The sequence below is a fragment of the Opisthocomus hoazin genome, chromosome 9, assembly GCF_030867145.1.
Source record: "Opisthocomus hoazin isolate bOpiHoa1 chromosome 9, bOpiHoa1.hap1, whole genome shotgun sequence".
Lineage (NCBI taxonomy): Eukaryota > Metazoa > Chordata > Aves > Opisthocomiformes > Opisthocomidae > Opisthocomus > Opisthocomus hoazin.
Genome location: NC_134422.1, coordinates 30,818,675 through 30,835,787, shown reverse-complemented (window position 1 = coordinate 30,835,787; position 17,113 = coordinate 30,818,675). Strand labels below are relative to the sequence as shown.

The following is a 17,113-nucleotide window of genomic DNA, read 5'->3' as shown; positions in this document are numbered from 1 at the left end:
ACTGCTGTACTCTCTGTCTCTCCCTCATCCGTTAGAGTATCTGTTCATGGAGACCCCAATCCAGCAAAGCACATAAACACGTGCTTAATTGTAGGCAGATCAGTAATCCCAAGGAAATCACTGGGATAAAAGTCCTAAGCATATGTTTATGAGCTTCACTGGATCAGGGCCATAACACACACTCTCTGAGCACAGAAGTGATAAATTCCTCTCTGTGAGCCAGTTTCTTGATTCAAAACGAGACTTACACTTGCTAGCTGGACTTGAAAATGTGACAGTCAAGTTTTACTGCAAGAGAGCATAGTAGTAGGTATATGGCATTGTACTTAGCCTCTTTAACCTTCCTGTTCTTACTTGCTATTTGAGTTTTATCAGTTTATGTTAGCTAGAAATATGCCTCTCTCAACCTCTGCATAGCCTTCTCAAAGCTCTGCAGTTACTTAAAATTTAGACCGTGTTTGGACCCATGCATAAAACTGAAAGTGTAGCCAGATAAGGAACATTTTTTTTAAAAGTCACAGGTGAGATGCTGATGCAGCTAGTACAGCTAACAGGTGGTATTAGCTTATGGACTTCTCCATTGCCAGACTGCATACCGAATACTACAATTTGCCTTGTGGCTTCTCAGTGTTTGGGGTGTGTTTCTTCATGTTTTCAATTTTCTGCAGTCTTGAAGAAAAGAATCTAATTTCTAAGAAAAAAAAAACAACACAAAAAGCCACAGCAAAACCAGCTCATGGCAACCAAACAAAAAACCCCACTAAAGCTATAACAACGGACACTTGGATTCTCATATAGTAATTTGATTACAATAGTTGCGAAAAAGTGTGAGGCATTTCAAGACTTCCCACAGAATCACTACAGTGACCAGCGCCCCTCATTTGTGTTTAAAAATTGCTTGAAAGTTTGATGTTTTGTTGCTTTCACCATTTGATTATCCAACTGGAATCTAAGACTTTGTACCTCTGACACTCTCATCTTTTTTTTTTTTTCATTTGGTTACAAAGCTGTAGTGACTTGCTCATCACTACAAACAGTTATTTGCCTTGAAAGGCTGAGAATGTCTGTCTGTGTAGTTGTAGCCCACTCCATGATCACCAGATGTTTCGTTGCTCCACAGCCATCTGGAAATGGGGCTTGATCTGCTGTGACATTACATCCATTGCCTCAGAGTGCCCCAAAAGTAATCCAGTCATCTTGTTTGAGCAGTTGTTTGATTTGAAGTCATAATATTACATTTGAGAACAGAGTAGCACATCTTTGAATGCCAGAAGCTATAATAGTGTTGATCTAGTCTGATCTTCCACAGGACAGAGAGCAGAAAATATCACCTACTTCTGTTTCTTTTTTTTACTTTGCGGAATGATGACTTCTGCTGTTGAAGTGAATTCCACTTTTACTCTTTCCAGAACAGATGACTACTGGAACTTCAATGAGAAAAATGTCCTATCTTGACTGTTGCAAATGCTCAAGTATATCTTAATAGAAATGAATACTGTTACACTTCATGTACAAACCAAAGCAGCAAACTTGTCTTTCGTAAAACAAAAATGATGTCTGTTCTGTGATAGACCTGAATGCTAGTTAATAAGAAGATAAGTATTAATCCTTCTAAAAATGTCTGTCCGTGAAGCAGAAGTGCTGGGACAGATTCTTAGCAAATGCAGCTGGGTGCAAGTCAACTTATTTTAGTGATCCTGAGTAGCTTTACACCAGCAGAGGTGTGGGCAAGCCAGTGTCTTTTACAACACCACTCTTTTGAAACATAGCGCTCTTTGAGCTACCAGAACTGTTTGAATGAATGTCTGCTGCCTGCAATCAATGTGAAGTCCATTGCATGCTCTGGTCCTATTTTATCATTCAGTTTTGACACTGATTTGTATTTGCAGGTGTGAAAGCTGTGGTGCTGTCTTCCATTCTGAGTGCAAAGTGAAGGCTGTACCGTGTCCCAGGTGTGTGCGTAAAGAATTGCAGAAGAAGCAGAAATCCTTCTGGAGGCAACTGAATATGGATGAAAACTTCGAAGAGTCTTGCAACATGTTTGAGTTGTCATACCAGAACACATGACTTCCTTGAGGCAGTGGCCAGCCTGAAGAGAATCCCTTTCTCAGCTGCCAGCTCAAGCAATTTCTCAGCTTAGCCAGGCAGAAATCTTTTTGCAAAATAACGTCTGACCTTCTTCATCTGTGAATAGCAGCTGCTGAAGTAGCCGTAAAGCCTTGTTGGCTTTGAAATACCAATGGCTAAACTCCATTTTGCATTGAAGTCCAGCCGCTAGTTCTCATAGAAAATGCGGTTTACTTGAAATGCTTTAGGTCAAGCTAATTAAGCACCCAGCTTTTTCTTTTCTGCCTCTGGAGAAGACTGTGTCTCAAGGCAGAAAATACTTCCTGCCATGACCACTTTTTTATGTTGTTCATTTAGAATTGCTGAATCATCTACTTATTTATGTGCGTTATTTATTTATTATTAGCCTTGGCAGAGGTTCTGGTGAGGTGTTTCACAGAACCTAATAGGCAGGAAATTATTTTAAACCCACTTGCTCCTTCTGATGTGGACACATGATTCCATTTCTTCATGTTTCTAGAGAGCTATTTGTAAAGGATCAGTGTGTTTACATGTCACTCCTCCCTGAGGAAAGAAAAGTAGCTCCCGTCAAACCTTATTCAGGGTGCTTCGAAACACAAGACGCAGAATTCCTTCAGCTATGTTTATATATTTATAACCACAACAGTGAACTATTCCATACGTAGATAAGCAGGGGACTTGCTGCTGGTTTTGTTCAGACTGGATGTATTGGTCAAGCTCTGTCACTGAACTCCACTGAGTTTACCCTGGTTGCTCTTGATCTATGTGAGGCCACGTCCTCATCTCCAGTAACATGATGTTGGTTCTGACCTCCTGCTAATCTCACGTTTTAAGATTTTTTAAGTGTCCACATTCGTTTTGTTTTTATTTTGTGAAGTTTACTTTAAATGTTTCTCTGACCTGAACCTGTTAGGCTAATAGTCAGGAAAGTGGTCTTGCCCATGTAAGAAAATACCTCCAAAATTGTGAAACACTAGTTTGCTGTGCTCATGCGCAATTTGTGTCCTGCATTCTCTGTGAGCTCCAAGGGATTTTATACTTCTGTAGTGACTTCCGTGGTGGAGAGTGAAGTTCCTTGAGGTATGGCTCTGCTCCACTCACCTGGAACACAGGGAAGTGTTAAACATGGTAAACTACATATATTTTGAAAGGGGAGTATGTGATGGATTTAACTGAGGAGGTGTGTGTCACCACTGGCAGTATGTTTAATTCATTGCAGCTTCACCTCCAGTGAGCACTTTGAGATCCTCCTCCCCCCAATCCACATTCTTAACTCTTTCTCCAGACCCTGCAGTAATGTGTTGTATTACATACGTATGAAGGCATTCACATATATATACACATACATCGGTATACAAAAAGCAAATACGGTTTCAGGAGAAAAAAGCCAGTCACATGCATGTGTATTTTTCCTCTCTTCTCATGTAGATTTCTGAAAATGCAGAATACTGATCTTTGCTTCCTGTATAACCTGCAGGCTGTTGTATTCAAGGCAGAAAGCAGTCTTGATCATTGAAGCACCTCACTAATTGCTGATTTGTCTTAAATAAAATAACAGGGTACATCATGCTTGCTTTAAAAGGTAGAATGCTATAACAAAGTGCGTTGTACTGGAGTAAAAGTGGTTACCTTTTCCAGCTTCCTGTCAAAGAAAGTAGCTGAATCTGAGCTTTCTCAAATTTGAGTGCAACTACTATATGTATAGGAGCGTGTTTATATATGTATACTTTAGACAACCAGTGCCTTTCTTTTCCAGAAGCCCTGCTTGCAGTGGGATTCTTTGGAAGGAAGTGAGGGTTTTTTCCATGTTCTTGGCAAAGTAGTATAGGGATTCCAGTATTTAATAAACCTGGTGAATCGTGCACCTTTGTCACTAAAATACTTCCCCTAAACAGGGATGTCTGTTTCTCAGCTCACCGTTCCTCCTGAAATGAGTTGCTTTCAGCTGTCATCCTTAAAGATTTAATGTTTCTTGCAAGTCCATTCCCACGTGAAGAATTCCGTGCATGTCCACAAATGCAAACACTGGGGAAGTGTTGTGGAATTAGTCATGCAAACAGGAACTGCAGTGCTACTGACTGAATAAACAGTACGCTCCCATGTTTTTCAGCATGTGTCACTAGGACTAGTCCTGTGGCGGAGCCAGTAGGCCTGAAACTGTCAGAATCTGGCAGATGCTATTTTGAATTAGCTCTAGGCATAATGGTGGTGTTTTTCATATCATCATGCTCTGGTATTTAAGATACCTTACAGCACTGGTTCGTGTCCATCTCAGTTGAGAGAAGGCTGCTTGTGTGTGCTGTCAAAAACCCTATGGAGTCAAGGAATCAAAGTTCAGACATTGTGAATGATTAGTTACTTTGACAGATGTCCTTATCTCCAAAGTACCAGTTGTGTGGGTGGTTAGATATTCTAGTTGGATTCTGGAATAACAACATAGGTGACATTGGAGTTACTCTGGGTTTGCACAGGTGTTACAGAACAGTTTCTTTCCTATCTGAGATTTACGTACGAAAAGAGCATGATGTTGGCAAAACTGCTGGAGTTAGTCATGGGTCTGGAACCACTGCTGTTACTATCAGCAAAGAGCAAAAGCGTGTTGATACAATATGCTGGCAGTGCCCAAAGCTTTATGTAAAAGGATACTGTATAATACAGATCAGATTAATTTCTTTAAAATCCAATGTTGTTGTAAACAAGCCAGTTCCTAAAATGGATACACATTCATTTCTACCTTGGAAAAGTAACGTACCTTCTCACAGTAGCTATAGGAGCAGACTGTAATATGGAAGATGCTTTCCTCTCAGGGATGCCTAGCTCCTATCCAAAAAAAGTTACTTCATATGAACAGGTAAGAGAAAGTCTTCTGTCGCTGCCTTTCATAAGCATAGTGAAAGGCTTGATTCTGCCCTGAGAAGGTGCAGGTGCAGTTGGAACAAACCCTGTTCGTTTTTCAGGATTGCAAAGCAAAAGAATAAATGGAAACTACTGCTCACATTGCTAATTCTCCAAAGACCCAACTCTAATAGGATAGTTTTCCTGCAAGAGCCATCTGCTAGCAGGAGACTCATATTGGGGTTCCGTAGGTGGTTTGGGTTTCAGACAATGCTGTACCCTTGTGTGATTGTCTCTGCTGTACGAACAGGGCTGCATGCTGGTCCCCAGTGCAACTGTTCCCATTCTGCAGCCCATAACCTGCACGTGGCTCTGCTCTGCAGACTTCTGGGTGGGCATCAGCTGGAAAAGTACCTGGGGTCTTTGCAGATTGCACAACTCTCTCCCCACACACACAGAGGTGAAATTACATATTGGTATTTCTAGTCATCCTACTCACACACAAAATAGATTGGAACAATAGCGTTTCATTATGAATCAATAATAAAATGTGCTGTTTGTCTCCTTCGCAGAGAAGGTGCTTTCGTAGCTCATGGAAGAGGAATTGATCTGTACATCCAGTTACTGCTTTTGCTTGTACAGAACTTTTAATCAGTGTAGAAATAGGGTGCTTCAATGTATATATACAGGACTATAGCCTGTATATGTGTATATATATGTGTATATATATGTACATATATGTATACATATATATGTATATATATAGGACTATAGCCTGACCCTCTGCAACTACTTAGAAATGTCTCTTCTCAGTTTAGTTAGTCTGAGATTATTTTAATCTAGGACACTGTAGAGATGCTTATATTCAAGTCTCTTTTCCTCTTTACCCTGACCCTCTAGCTTTCCTCTAATGTGAAGAAGGACTTAACTAGGGGATGCAAACTGCACCTTTTTTTTTTTTTTTTTCACATTATCAACCTATAAAAAGAAATTTGGATCTCTTACGTAGAAATCTTTCTATTGCTTTTCTTTGTCTATCTTAGATGATGAAAAGTCATGGCTTTGTTGATGTGACATAATATCCTGGCTGGCACATACCAATATAAGCTCATTGCTAGGATGATAGGAATTGGCAGTTGTGAGGGTTTCCTAGAGAAGGTACTTTTTGATGCAGAACTTGAGTTTCTCACAATACTCTGCAGGCTCTGATGGTCCTGTTAGGAATGAATCATCAGGGTACCTCTAGAGCTCCTCTTGTCAAGGCTTCTCTTAATACCAGGATACTGTGTGTATTACAACAGATTGATGATAATGTCCTAAAAGACTTAAACAAAAAAACAAAAAACAAACAAACCACCAAAAAACCCAAACAAACAAACAAACAAAAAACAAGAAAAGCAGAGAATGTCTGTTTACAGTGAAGTGGGGAAGCTGCACTGTTGTATTTTACTTTTTCCCAGAAGCAACAGAAGCCACTGAGAGTTTCCCTGGATTCCAAGGTCACAGCCTGGATTACAGCTGACTGTTGATCTGTGTTAAAAGAAATGTAATCGAATAATTATCACAATCTTCTCTTTTTTTCTGCTGCACAGCTGCAAGCCGGTCCCCTCTCTCTCTTTCCCTCTGTCCCTGTCTTTGCTCACAGTGCTGAGCCTACAGCTAGACTTTGAGCTTCATAGCTCATTGTGTTGCTTTTGAACCAGTTGACTCTGATCATTCTCTCCTTCGTAATTTGCCTTCCAATTTTCCCTTCCCAGTAGGAGTGCCTTACAGTACTGTATATTAGTGTCTATCTTCCTGTTTTGGATTTCCTGATTGAATCTGCTGTTCAATTAACTTGTAGGCTTAAACTGAAACTTTCATATGGCTGCGTGTGCTCTTTTGCAGGGGCAGCTGAGTAAATCAGTTTGCTTATTCTGCCCACATGAAGTGAGCGCTACAGGCTGCATATACCAGCTCTGAAGACACCAAGCTGCATCGAAACCCCTCACTTTTGCTCGATTTGGTGCCTTAAATTTTCAAAAGTGAAGAATTTTGTCAGGAATGCTCTGCCATGGTGCAGCGTGTTTGGCATTGGAGCTCAAAACCCTTGCTCATGGCAGTTTCCATCTTGCTAGGAGTTATGACCATGAAATTTGTTTACTATCTGTGCTTTGAGAGGGAAATATGAGAAAGGATAGCATGGGTTTTTATTACCTGTATTTTGGAGACTAGCTGGGCTTATCTTCAGCCAGAAATGCAGTTGTGCTTATGCGAGGCCTTCAGGAGCTGTGCAGATGTAATAATGGCAAGCATGGGGCATTAAAACAGGATCAGGTCATGTGCAATTTTCTTCCTCCTGGAACCACTGGCCAGCCCACGCCACATGGCGAGGGACTGCTGTGAGGTGCTCCCTACCCGCGTGGCACAGCTGGGTCCAGTGCTGGGCTAGTGAAGGCTTTTCCTCAAAGCTTAATTTTAATGCAGCATGGTTCCCTGAATGCTAACTCGGTGAGGGTTTGGTCAGCATTACCTTTGAGAGAAGGTTAACCTGCTTAAATTTTAGCATTATTTGCTAACGTATGTGGCTAACTCTTCCAGCACGTGTCAACCTGGACATGTGTCCGTACTGACTGTAATCTTTTAAGTCCATGTTTGACACCAGTAGCAGGAATCCCGTAAGAGAACGGCAGTGCTGTTGCTGCATTTTAGCAGTGTAATGAGGAGACAGCTTGGATGATAATGTGCAAAGTCCTTCTTTACTTAAAAACCCTGGTGTGCGCACACTGGCTTGGGTCATGTCTTAAAATGCCAGTTTTGTCCAGATTCCTTAGGGTGGCTATTAATCCAGGTTGCAAAGATGCCACTTGTGGGCAGCATCAGAGAAATCCAGGCCTGGAAAGCTATCAGCTGTCTGGGACCAAAATGTATTAGGCCTCGTCTATGTGCACAAGTGTCAGTGGCTCATTTATTTATTTGTGTCTAACGCACTCATTAAACCAATATAAATCCTTGAATACACAGCATTGTTTTCGTGGAAAAAGGGTTTATTTCAGTTTTGCTTATGCACTTGTCTACAAAGTCGACCTTGCTTAAACTAAAGTGTCTTTTCAGATTGATTTTTAATGGCATTGGTACATGTGGTATCAGGGTAGCTTATACCAGTCCCTTCTATACCTGAGCTAAGCAAAGGCAAGAGTTCATGAGCAAATGTGTGTTTGAAGGGTTTTAAGCGATAAAGGCAGCTTCCAAATGAACTTTAATTCAGTCGAGGCAGTTGGAGGCTGGGGGACACCAGGCGTGAGCAGCACAGCGCAGCGGCAGGAGCTGTGCCTGGCAGCCCGGGCCTGGCTTCCCGCCGGAGCAGCAGCTCACCTGCAGTGCTTGCAATGGATTTTAGCATTGCTGGCAGCGGGCGCTGAGGTTTTGAAAAAACATTACCTGTGTGTGTTACTCTGTTAATTTATTTGCAACATCGTTATGTGTGTTTCATTGTTTTTGTGTCTGTTTTGTTTTGTTTTTTTTTTACTTTGGACAAGGATTTTTTTAAATTATCTGCAACTACTAGGCAATAGTCTTAATTTATTATTTATGTGTAATAATATTCTAATTTAAATTCAGTGATTTGAATTGCTTGTTGACACTTGAGCAGGGTTTATTTGGGTTCACTTGTGACAGCATCAGAGCACCAGTCCCTCATGTATAAAGGCAACTCTCAATAAACACTTAAAAAAAGTTACTCGTCCTTTTTAATTTGCCTTCTGGTGGATACTGCACCAAGGGTAGGACAAGTTTTGAAAGAGTGGTAGTTTCCTTAAAAATGCTGATCTGCTGGTGAAAGTCTTCCAAATCTAAACAAATTATGATATTTACTGTTCCTAGGTCTGAGCCAGGGGGTCTCTGGAAATACTGTCAATGACTGTATCAGGCTTTGTAAGTTTGGGTTCCCAGTTAATTCACGCAAGTGTTTTTTGAAAGCCACGAATGCCTGGGTATTTAATGGTGCTGACCCCCAACAGCTCCCGGGGGGACTTCTTGGAGGCTGTTCTTGGGCACCGTTGGATACGGAGCTCCTCGGAGGCTCGCAGGAGGCATAGGGATGCAGCTCCCCACTGCATGGCTGTCACATGGACCTCTGCCAAAAGGGTCCAGGCTAACGGCCTTGAATCCTAAGTAAGGGAGGCACCTCCCAGTTGGACTGAAGGGACCACTGAAGGGCTGGGAGGGCAGGATTTTGCCCACACTGGCAAAATTGGCTCTCCAGCTGATGGATGTAGGAGCAGGCATGATTCCTGCTCTTCTGGATTACTTCTTCCAGTGCACCAGCTGAGGAGCTTCTGCAGCTCCCTGGAGCTGTGGATTTGGTGACTGTAAGGATTGCAGCGCTGAGCTGTGGTGGAGCTTATGGGCCTAAATGCCATGCCTGAGGGTGCCTAGAGAAATCCACACCTTAGCCCCATGCTCTCGTGGCCTTCAAAGAGGAGGATATACTCCCTTCCTCACTGCCCTGCTCCTCCTCAGAAAGACCAGAAGTCCAGCAGGAATGTCAGTCCTCTCTCCTGCAGGAACTTTTGGACTTCATCCCTGTGATGAAATGCGCTACAAGCAAGGAGTTAATGTTTGACCGGGACCACACAAGCTGCACGAGAAAACCATGTGCAAGACCTTCTCTTCCTCCTCATTTGCTTTACAAGGTGAGCAAATTCCATTATGACGTCATCTCCTCTTTCACTGCCACCTCCCCTCCACACTTCAGCCTGTGCGAGATAGTGGGAAAAAGCATCAGCACAGAGCAGAGACCATGGGGTCTAGGGAGCCCTGGGAGGAGCACTTTGGTTGGGGGTTTTTTCTGTCCTCCTGTGTCTGTGTTTACGCAGCTTCTCTCCTCCCTGCCCCTTCCCAGCCTCTCTGTTGTGCGCTGTTACAGTGAATGAGCTGTCACTGAAATGATCTGCTGGGGCTGGAGCAACATTTCTTTTGGTTTCAGTCAGGAGCTAAAGTGGTGGATGTTTTCTCCCTGTTGTACATTGTCATTAACTGAAAGCTGTGCCCGCCAGTGAAGTATAGCTCTGCCAATAAAACCTTAATACTGGCAACCCTGTTCTTAACTCCTGCACACACACCCCAAAAAGCCATGCTTTTTGGGTTGTTCTGTTAACTATTTGTAGTAATTTATCAGCTAGCCTTTAACGCAGCAGGCCACAGAAAATACTAGTCTGACTGTGAATTGCAGTGTGCCCTCCAGGTCCCTTGGGAAAGAGTAGCAAAGTGGTATTTGTTTCTGGTGCTGAGCAGGGAGGACAGACTGGCACCCACAGAATATCCACCCACCTTTTGATTTTCATGGTTTATACTCCTCATGCTGATGGGACAAGTCAATGTTTTATAACCATATACACTGATGTGTTTGGGAATATTGGATCATCAGCCAATCTTACAACCCCTTAGGTCCAACAGCCAGTCTTTTGGGTCTGGTTCTTTCAAGTTCTCATTGCATATTAAACACTTTACAATAGGCTGAGACAGGAGAGTTGATCATCTCCCAGTGCCAAGTCCCATGAGTGGTGTTATGGTTCATATCACCTAAGCATGACAAGCCAAGCTCCAGCTCTGCTCTCAAAGGTCAGGACAGTTAATTTTTAAAAAGTTACCCTTCCAGCTCTTAGACCAAAATTAACAGTATTTGGTTTAATACAGGAAGTTGACTGGTTTTCTAAAAGGTGGCAGAATTGAAATGCAGCCCTACTTCTGGGAAGAAGTGACAGCGTCCACAAGTTTATGAAGTCCTGAGGACACTGTCTTAAATAAAGCAAATGGTACAAGCTGCTTGTCCAGGATTGTGTTCCAGGCTCAAGGAAACTTTTTTTTCTTTCAGCTTTTCTATACCATGTATGATGCAATCCTGATTACAGTACAGTAATAGATTAACCGAAATGGAGCGAGCTTCCTCCTTCTTTCCTTAGGGATGGAGAGGGACCTTCCATGTCTGAAGCTTCCCATACCTTTTCAGTGAAAGGCACACTGAGGGCAAATGAAAATATTCTCGGAGTGTGTGTACAGAGCTCTGGACTGTCTTTTTAAAATCGTTCTTGTTTAACAAATACTCTCCAAAATAGTGGTCCCATCTAGAAGCCTGAGTATTACCACTATGCGAAGGTGGTGAAAAGCGTCTCAGATAATCAGGTGTCGCAAGTAAAACCAGACAAAGTCTCCAAGGCAAGCAGGAGTAAATTCCAACCGTTTTCAGCGTAGACAAATATAAAACTTGGCATTGAGTCTGTAAGCATGCTAAAAAGTCAGTCCACTGTTTAAAGTAAGTGAGTTTTGATTTTCTGTAATTGAGTTCGAGGCATTAGCCTCAGATATTAAAAATGAAGTTGTGAGGCTCATCTGGAAAGCAAAAGTCAGATAAGAGCTTATGTTAAGGGCTGAACTTTCATTGACTTGAAAGTTCCCAGGTGTTTATCATGTAGGTACAATATGGTGTATTTACAGGTGAATAAGAAGAAATTGTTAGTGGTTAAGTACAGTTTAAAAATAAGAGAGTGCAAGTTACTGAATCTGTGTGAGAAAGTAATAGATGTAATCGACGTGCATGGAGCACTTCAGTCCAAAGTGCTTTCATAGCTCTAAAGGTGAGTTAATCTCATTTGTGACTGACACTGCAGACAAGTACCTACAGGACAGCAACTGAGTCATAAAACCTGATGAGTGTCTCCCCACTGAATTGTGCCTTGCCCTGCAAGTAATCCCACTGATCTGTGAGAGCGGAGGGTACAGACTCTTGCGGGAGCTTGGTTGGGGTGGAAGAACTGAGACCCCAGCACGCACCATTCTGTCATCAGACATTGGCACGCAATTGCTTGCGACACTGGTGGATGTTGTTTGTTGTGTACATATTGCAAAATGTCCTGTTCTGACTTGGACTCTGCACTTCTGGAGAGCACTTGTCTCTGATTTAACAGACAGCGTGATCAACTCTTTAAGCAGAAACAAGCTCTGCTGACTCCAATGCAAACTGCAGTTTGTGAAAGAACCAGAGCTGGGCTCTTGGTGTTCAGAGACATGAGCTGTAGCAGTGTATAAAATTGGCGGATTCCTTGTAAAATGCCTGTGCCTCTAGCACAGAGTTAACCCTCGGTGATAGCAGGTGAAAGTATAATAAAATATGGGTCTTTACTGTAGGTATTTACACAGTATTGACATTGTTAGCTGTGCTTAGAGATTTACGTCAAGTGTTACTGCGCTGTCATAAAACAATAAAGTACTTCTGTGAAGGGCTTAGGGCAAAGGGGAGGCAGAGAAGTCTCACTATATAAGGCCCTCCTCCGGCACTCATGGTAATCCATGGGAATGTTTCCATAGCTGTCAGTAGGAGCTGTGTGGAGGCCTGCTAGGGGATGGCAAGCAGAAGCGGCACATTTACTGGGTTTAAAGCAGATAACTAGGGATTTTGTCTCAGGGAGAATATTGCCACCACCAAATTTTAGAAGCCTAACACAGCTGACAAGTCCACCTTGCAGTCAGCGGAGAGAGATGAGGGTTCCTCCTGGGAACATGGATGTATCTAAACTGAATTGTCCTCTAGTGTTTCATAGAGATGCTGACAAGGACCCACAAAAGCTGAGAGATGACATTAAGAAAAATATGGTGCTCAGGGTGGCCATGAGGTGAAAAGGGCAAGAGTCCAGTATCCCAGGGTTTCTAAACAGCATACCCTGGACTCGGCACACTTTCAGCTCTAGGCTGTTGCAGCTCCACTTGTCACACTGGGCTCACAGTAGGCTTCCCCTCAACATTTTGGCCGCAGAACCAGACTTTGCAGCTGAACTCGGTGTTTATATGTAGTGGACCAAACTGAAATGCCAGTCCTAATCAGTCAGAGCACCAGGAATTTTAGATTCAGGCACAGTGCCTGCCTGTCTGTGGGTCCATGATTGCAGTTTGTCCTCCCTGCTCATTATCTCTGCTCTTCATGGGGTTATGGCAAGATTTCTTCTCCAAGCCATGCTGATACATGAGACCTGTTAGTCTTGCTGCAGAAAAGTATTGTTCTTCCACTAGAGGTGGTTCCTATGTAGTTGTTCCCTGGTTAGATGCCACTGCCTGGGATGGTGTTTCCCTGCTATTTTCCAGATGCAGGAGGTAGTTCTTTTCCATCAAAGCATTTAGCAGAAGTGTTCCTCACCATAGCAGTCCCACAGCTGTCCTGCAAGTGCTGGGAGAGTTACCTCGTTCCTGACCCTGCTCTGCACAATGCTCCTCAAAAATCAGACAGCTTCAAAAAAGAGAAGTATCTTTGTCAAGAAGCGACAATTCAGAGCCCTTTGTAAACCTGAGTGTTGCTGCCAGCCTGGCTTGTCTTGCTTTCCCTGTCAGGAACCAGAGTGCCCCACACCTGCTGGTCTTCACTGTACTGAGGGAGCTGATATGGGCTGTTTGGAAAACAGGGAGGTAGGTGTTGAGTACTTCAGCATCTGACCCCATGTCTCTCAACTGTCTGAATTAATTTTGAGCCTTCCATACTTTTTGCTCAGAAGCATTGCCCATGCCATTTCCTGTCCTGGCTTTTGTCTTAAAAGCTAGTGAGTAGAGCTGAAATCTGTCCCTCACTCATCAGATACATCAACCTCCAAGTTCCAGGACTGACTTCACACTGTGGCAGCCCTTGGAGTCCATGGGCTCACTCCAGCCAAATCTCAGTGTGAGACTGGGTTGGTCCCTTGCTCCGAGTCCTAGGAGGTGTCACAGTGGCAATAAACAGCCTCAGCCCTTTCGTTCCTCTGGTTCTCAGCTGGTGCTGAAGATGTGGCCTGAGATCGTTACTCTGCTCCCAACAGCCCCATGGGCTACTCCACAGGACCGCCGCCTGCCCTAGCAGAGCACTGCCGGATGACCTGTCCTTGCATCCCACTGTCCTTGTGCAAAAAAGGGGATTTTTAAGCTCAGTTCATTCAGAGGTGAGCATGCTCTCTCACACGTGTACCCAGAGTGCTGCATCACCAGCATCCCCTTGGCTTTGTGCATGATCTTTTCCCGTTGATATCTGGGTGGTGTCCTCATCACATGAGCTCTTCGGCCTCTGGGATGAGGAGACAGCCTGGGAGACTGGGATACCCTTTTAGTTTGCACATCTCTTGTTCTGCATAGTCACCCGTTAAAATTACTCGCTTTACCCTTCTCTGTGGGAACGTGGGGGGGACCTTGGTGCAAACTGTGTGGGACTCGCAGGGACGTGCATGCGGGAGGGACGCAGAGACGCGGGGCAGAGCATGTCTCTCGCTCCTCACACTCCTTCTCTTCTCTTTATTGACCCGCCTCACGGGAACAGACCCGTTTCCCCCGGCCCCCCCGGCCCCCTCTTCCTCCCCAGCCCCACGATTGTCACCGCCAATTAGTGCATTGTAAGGGCACACAATGGCGCTGCGGCCGCTGGAATGGGCCGCCTTTGTGCCTCTCCAGTCGGCCGTAGGGGCAGTCAAGATTCATTTAGGGCCTTACACAACATGGACAGAAAATACTAACAGAAAAGCGAAAGGGGGAAAGAAAAAGGGAGGGGGAGAGGGGTAGTGGGGGGGGGGGGGGGGGGCGAAGTCTGCTATTCAGGGGTTGGCCCAGCCGCATGAAAGGCCCAAGAAGCAGTGCCACATTGAAGACGCCCCTTGGAACACAAAAAAGAACCAGGGCTTAACAGTAATTAGTGGGCAAACTGCAAAGAGTGCCGTGGCTCTCCAGTGAATTGTTCCTGCGCTTGCTGCCACCGCTGCCCCTTCCCCCTTCCCTCGGGATCCATCCGGGAGGGGATCAGCCCGGGGATGGGAATTGGCAGCCCTCCCTCACCCACCACACTCCGGGGAGGCCCCATCCAGCTCTTCTTTGTAGCAAGTAAATTGGGTTTCATTCTCTAAAGCTCATAGCCAGTTACAGAGGGTGCTTTGCAGCCAGAGCAGGGCACAGGGTATGGTTTTGGGATCAGCACTGTACCCATGTCAAGCACCTTTAAAGCAGCCGTGTCCCTTGTTGCAGCCTGGCACGACACACCTTGCGCCTGGGCTGTGTTTGTCCATGGCCTGTTCCTCTTCCGTTGTTTTCCTCTTTGCTCGTAAAATGATCATCTGTACAGGCTTCTACAGTCTGCTCAGGGAAAGGCCTGACAGCAACTCTGTCAGCTTAACAGCGGTGAGGAATCTGCCCAGGCTGAAGACCAAACCTTGCCCTCCCTTCTCCACAGAAGTCTGCACAGTGCAAACAGCACCTGCATCCACCCCTTTCCCCTCATTTCTGTGCCAGCTCTCAGTCATGCCAAGGCCTTCACTGGTGCGCACAAAATTTTTTAAAAGCACATTTTGGCCCAGCACAGCTTGGGCTTGTCTTGGGTAACTGCATTACTGTGCAGCTGAATATGTTTAATCTCTACTTCTGTAGAGATCACCTTGTTGCTGTCATCAGCCTCAGCTCGTCTCCTGAACTGCTCATACTAGGTTGAGTCAGGAGCTTGTATGCCTAGCAGAGTTATCTGTGTCTCAGGAATATGCCAAGTTAAAAGATCCGTAAGGCAGGTTTCACCTCATAGGGATGTGCGTAAGTATTGAGGAGAAATCCAGGGCATCTTAGCCTAAATGGAAAGTACAGAGACACACAAAATTATGAATCATTCCTTTTATGTTGTCAGGGAATCTCGATAAAATCTATGGAAGAAAGCCACAGGGCCTGGTGCTTGCTTTGTTGGCTCTTCGCAGCTAATGGGTGTGCGTTTCAGCTGTCCGTGGATACTGGGGTGCTGGAGCAGGTGCTGATCTCAAGCACAACCACACACAATGTCACAAACTTAAGCTGGGCTCTTGCAGATTCAGCTCAGTATAAATTAGACCAGACACCAACTGAACAAATTTAGTAGTCTCTGCTGCAAACATTTCCACACTGCAGCCCGTTAAAGTGATAAATGCACACACATGTACGGTTCCGGACTGCTGTCTCTCTTCGGGTAGAGACTGAAAATACTTCCTCACCTCTGTTAGCTACAGGTACGACACTCTCCTGTCTCTAAGATATGCAAGCACGCTTAGGAAATGCAATTGCTGCTCCAGTACCAGTCTTTTGCACAGCCTGGAAGCCACAGCCACTCTGTATGTCTGTACAAAATAGGTTTGATTGTATTAGAACAGTGAAAATAGGATTCACGACTCAAAACTTTTGGTCCATCCAAAATCCCATCACGGGTTTCGCACAAGACTGAGTGCTGCACAGTGGGCATCAAGGACTTGGCTGGTGTTGCTGGGGTGGCTTCTGCAATGTAAAACACGACCAGGGAGCTCATGGCATGTGTGTCTTGCAGATACAGCTGTTGAAGGCTCTGTCTTGCAACATGGAATGTGTCTGTCTCCCACCAGCCACAACATACCCTCTCTCTGCTAATTAGCAGCATCCCTGGCAGAGTCTCAGCTGAAAGGATGACACTGCCTTCTCACCTTGCCCTCTCCCTTCCTCCCGCAAGGAGGATGTTTAGTCCTGTCGGGATGCAGCCTGGCCAGCCCATGTAAGGAATTGGCCTCGTTCCCCTCCAGACTGCCCCTCTCCCAGAAAGGGATTTTGTCTCCAGGACAAGCAGTCTGGCCATGACTGAACGGACACATAGCCTCGCGTCCCTGCAGCATAGCGCTGGAGGTTGTCAGCCTGACGTGCTCCAGTGGAACGGACACAGAGAGCAGCGTCTCTGCAGTAGGAGCTGGAATGGTCTTGTTCCAGCTCAGGCCTGAAGGCCTGATGTTCCAGCTCTGTGTGGCCATAAAGGCAAATCACAGAATTTTTCTGCCTGCAAAAGCAGGGAGAATTATCTGTTCTTTCTCCTACTTTTTGTGTTCCTTGGCTGCTCAGCCTGAGATCTGTTTATACTGCAGCTACATTCAGCACTGAGCACAGTGAGGGGCATATGGTGAAGTTGAGTGGTGGAAGCTTGCACAGTGATCTCTCCAGGTGCACCCAGTGGTGTCCTGTCTGCCTCATGACAGTGTAACCGCTGGGGGTCTGGCAGTGCCAGCCTGTGGGAGGCATGGAGAAGGGCTCAGCTGCTCTCTCGTCCCGAGCAGTGGAAGAGTTGATTTCAGCAGGGAAATACACACAGAGAGTGTGCTGCAGCTGCACAGACTTCTCTGAGCAAAAAGCTGAACCAAGCTACTCCACCGTTTTCATGCCACATTTTTTGTCAGCTTGT

At 44.8% G+C, this 17,113-nt stretch overlaps 1 protein-coding gene across 2 annotated transcripts in view; it reads left to right on the top strand.

Annotated features, from left to right (window-relative positions):
- The window catches only part of PLEKHM3 (pleckstrin homology domain containing M3), a 91,489-nt gene extending 82,880 nt beyond the window's left edge, over window positions 1-8,609 (top strand). For both annotated transcript variants that reach the window (XM_075431161.1, XM_075431162.1), the window contains exon 8: window positions 1,890-8,609. In XM_075431161.1, coding sequence (XP_075287276.1) covers window positions 1,890-2,067 — 178 coding nt within the window. In that variant the 3' untranslated portion in view covers window positions 2,068-8,609. The remainder of the gene's footprint in view (window positions 1-1,889) is intronic.
- The last annotated feature ends 8,504 nt before the right edge of the window (window positions 8,610-17,113 follow it).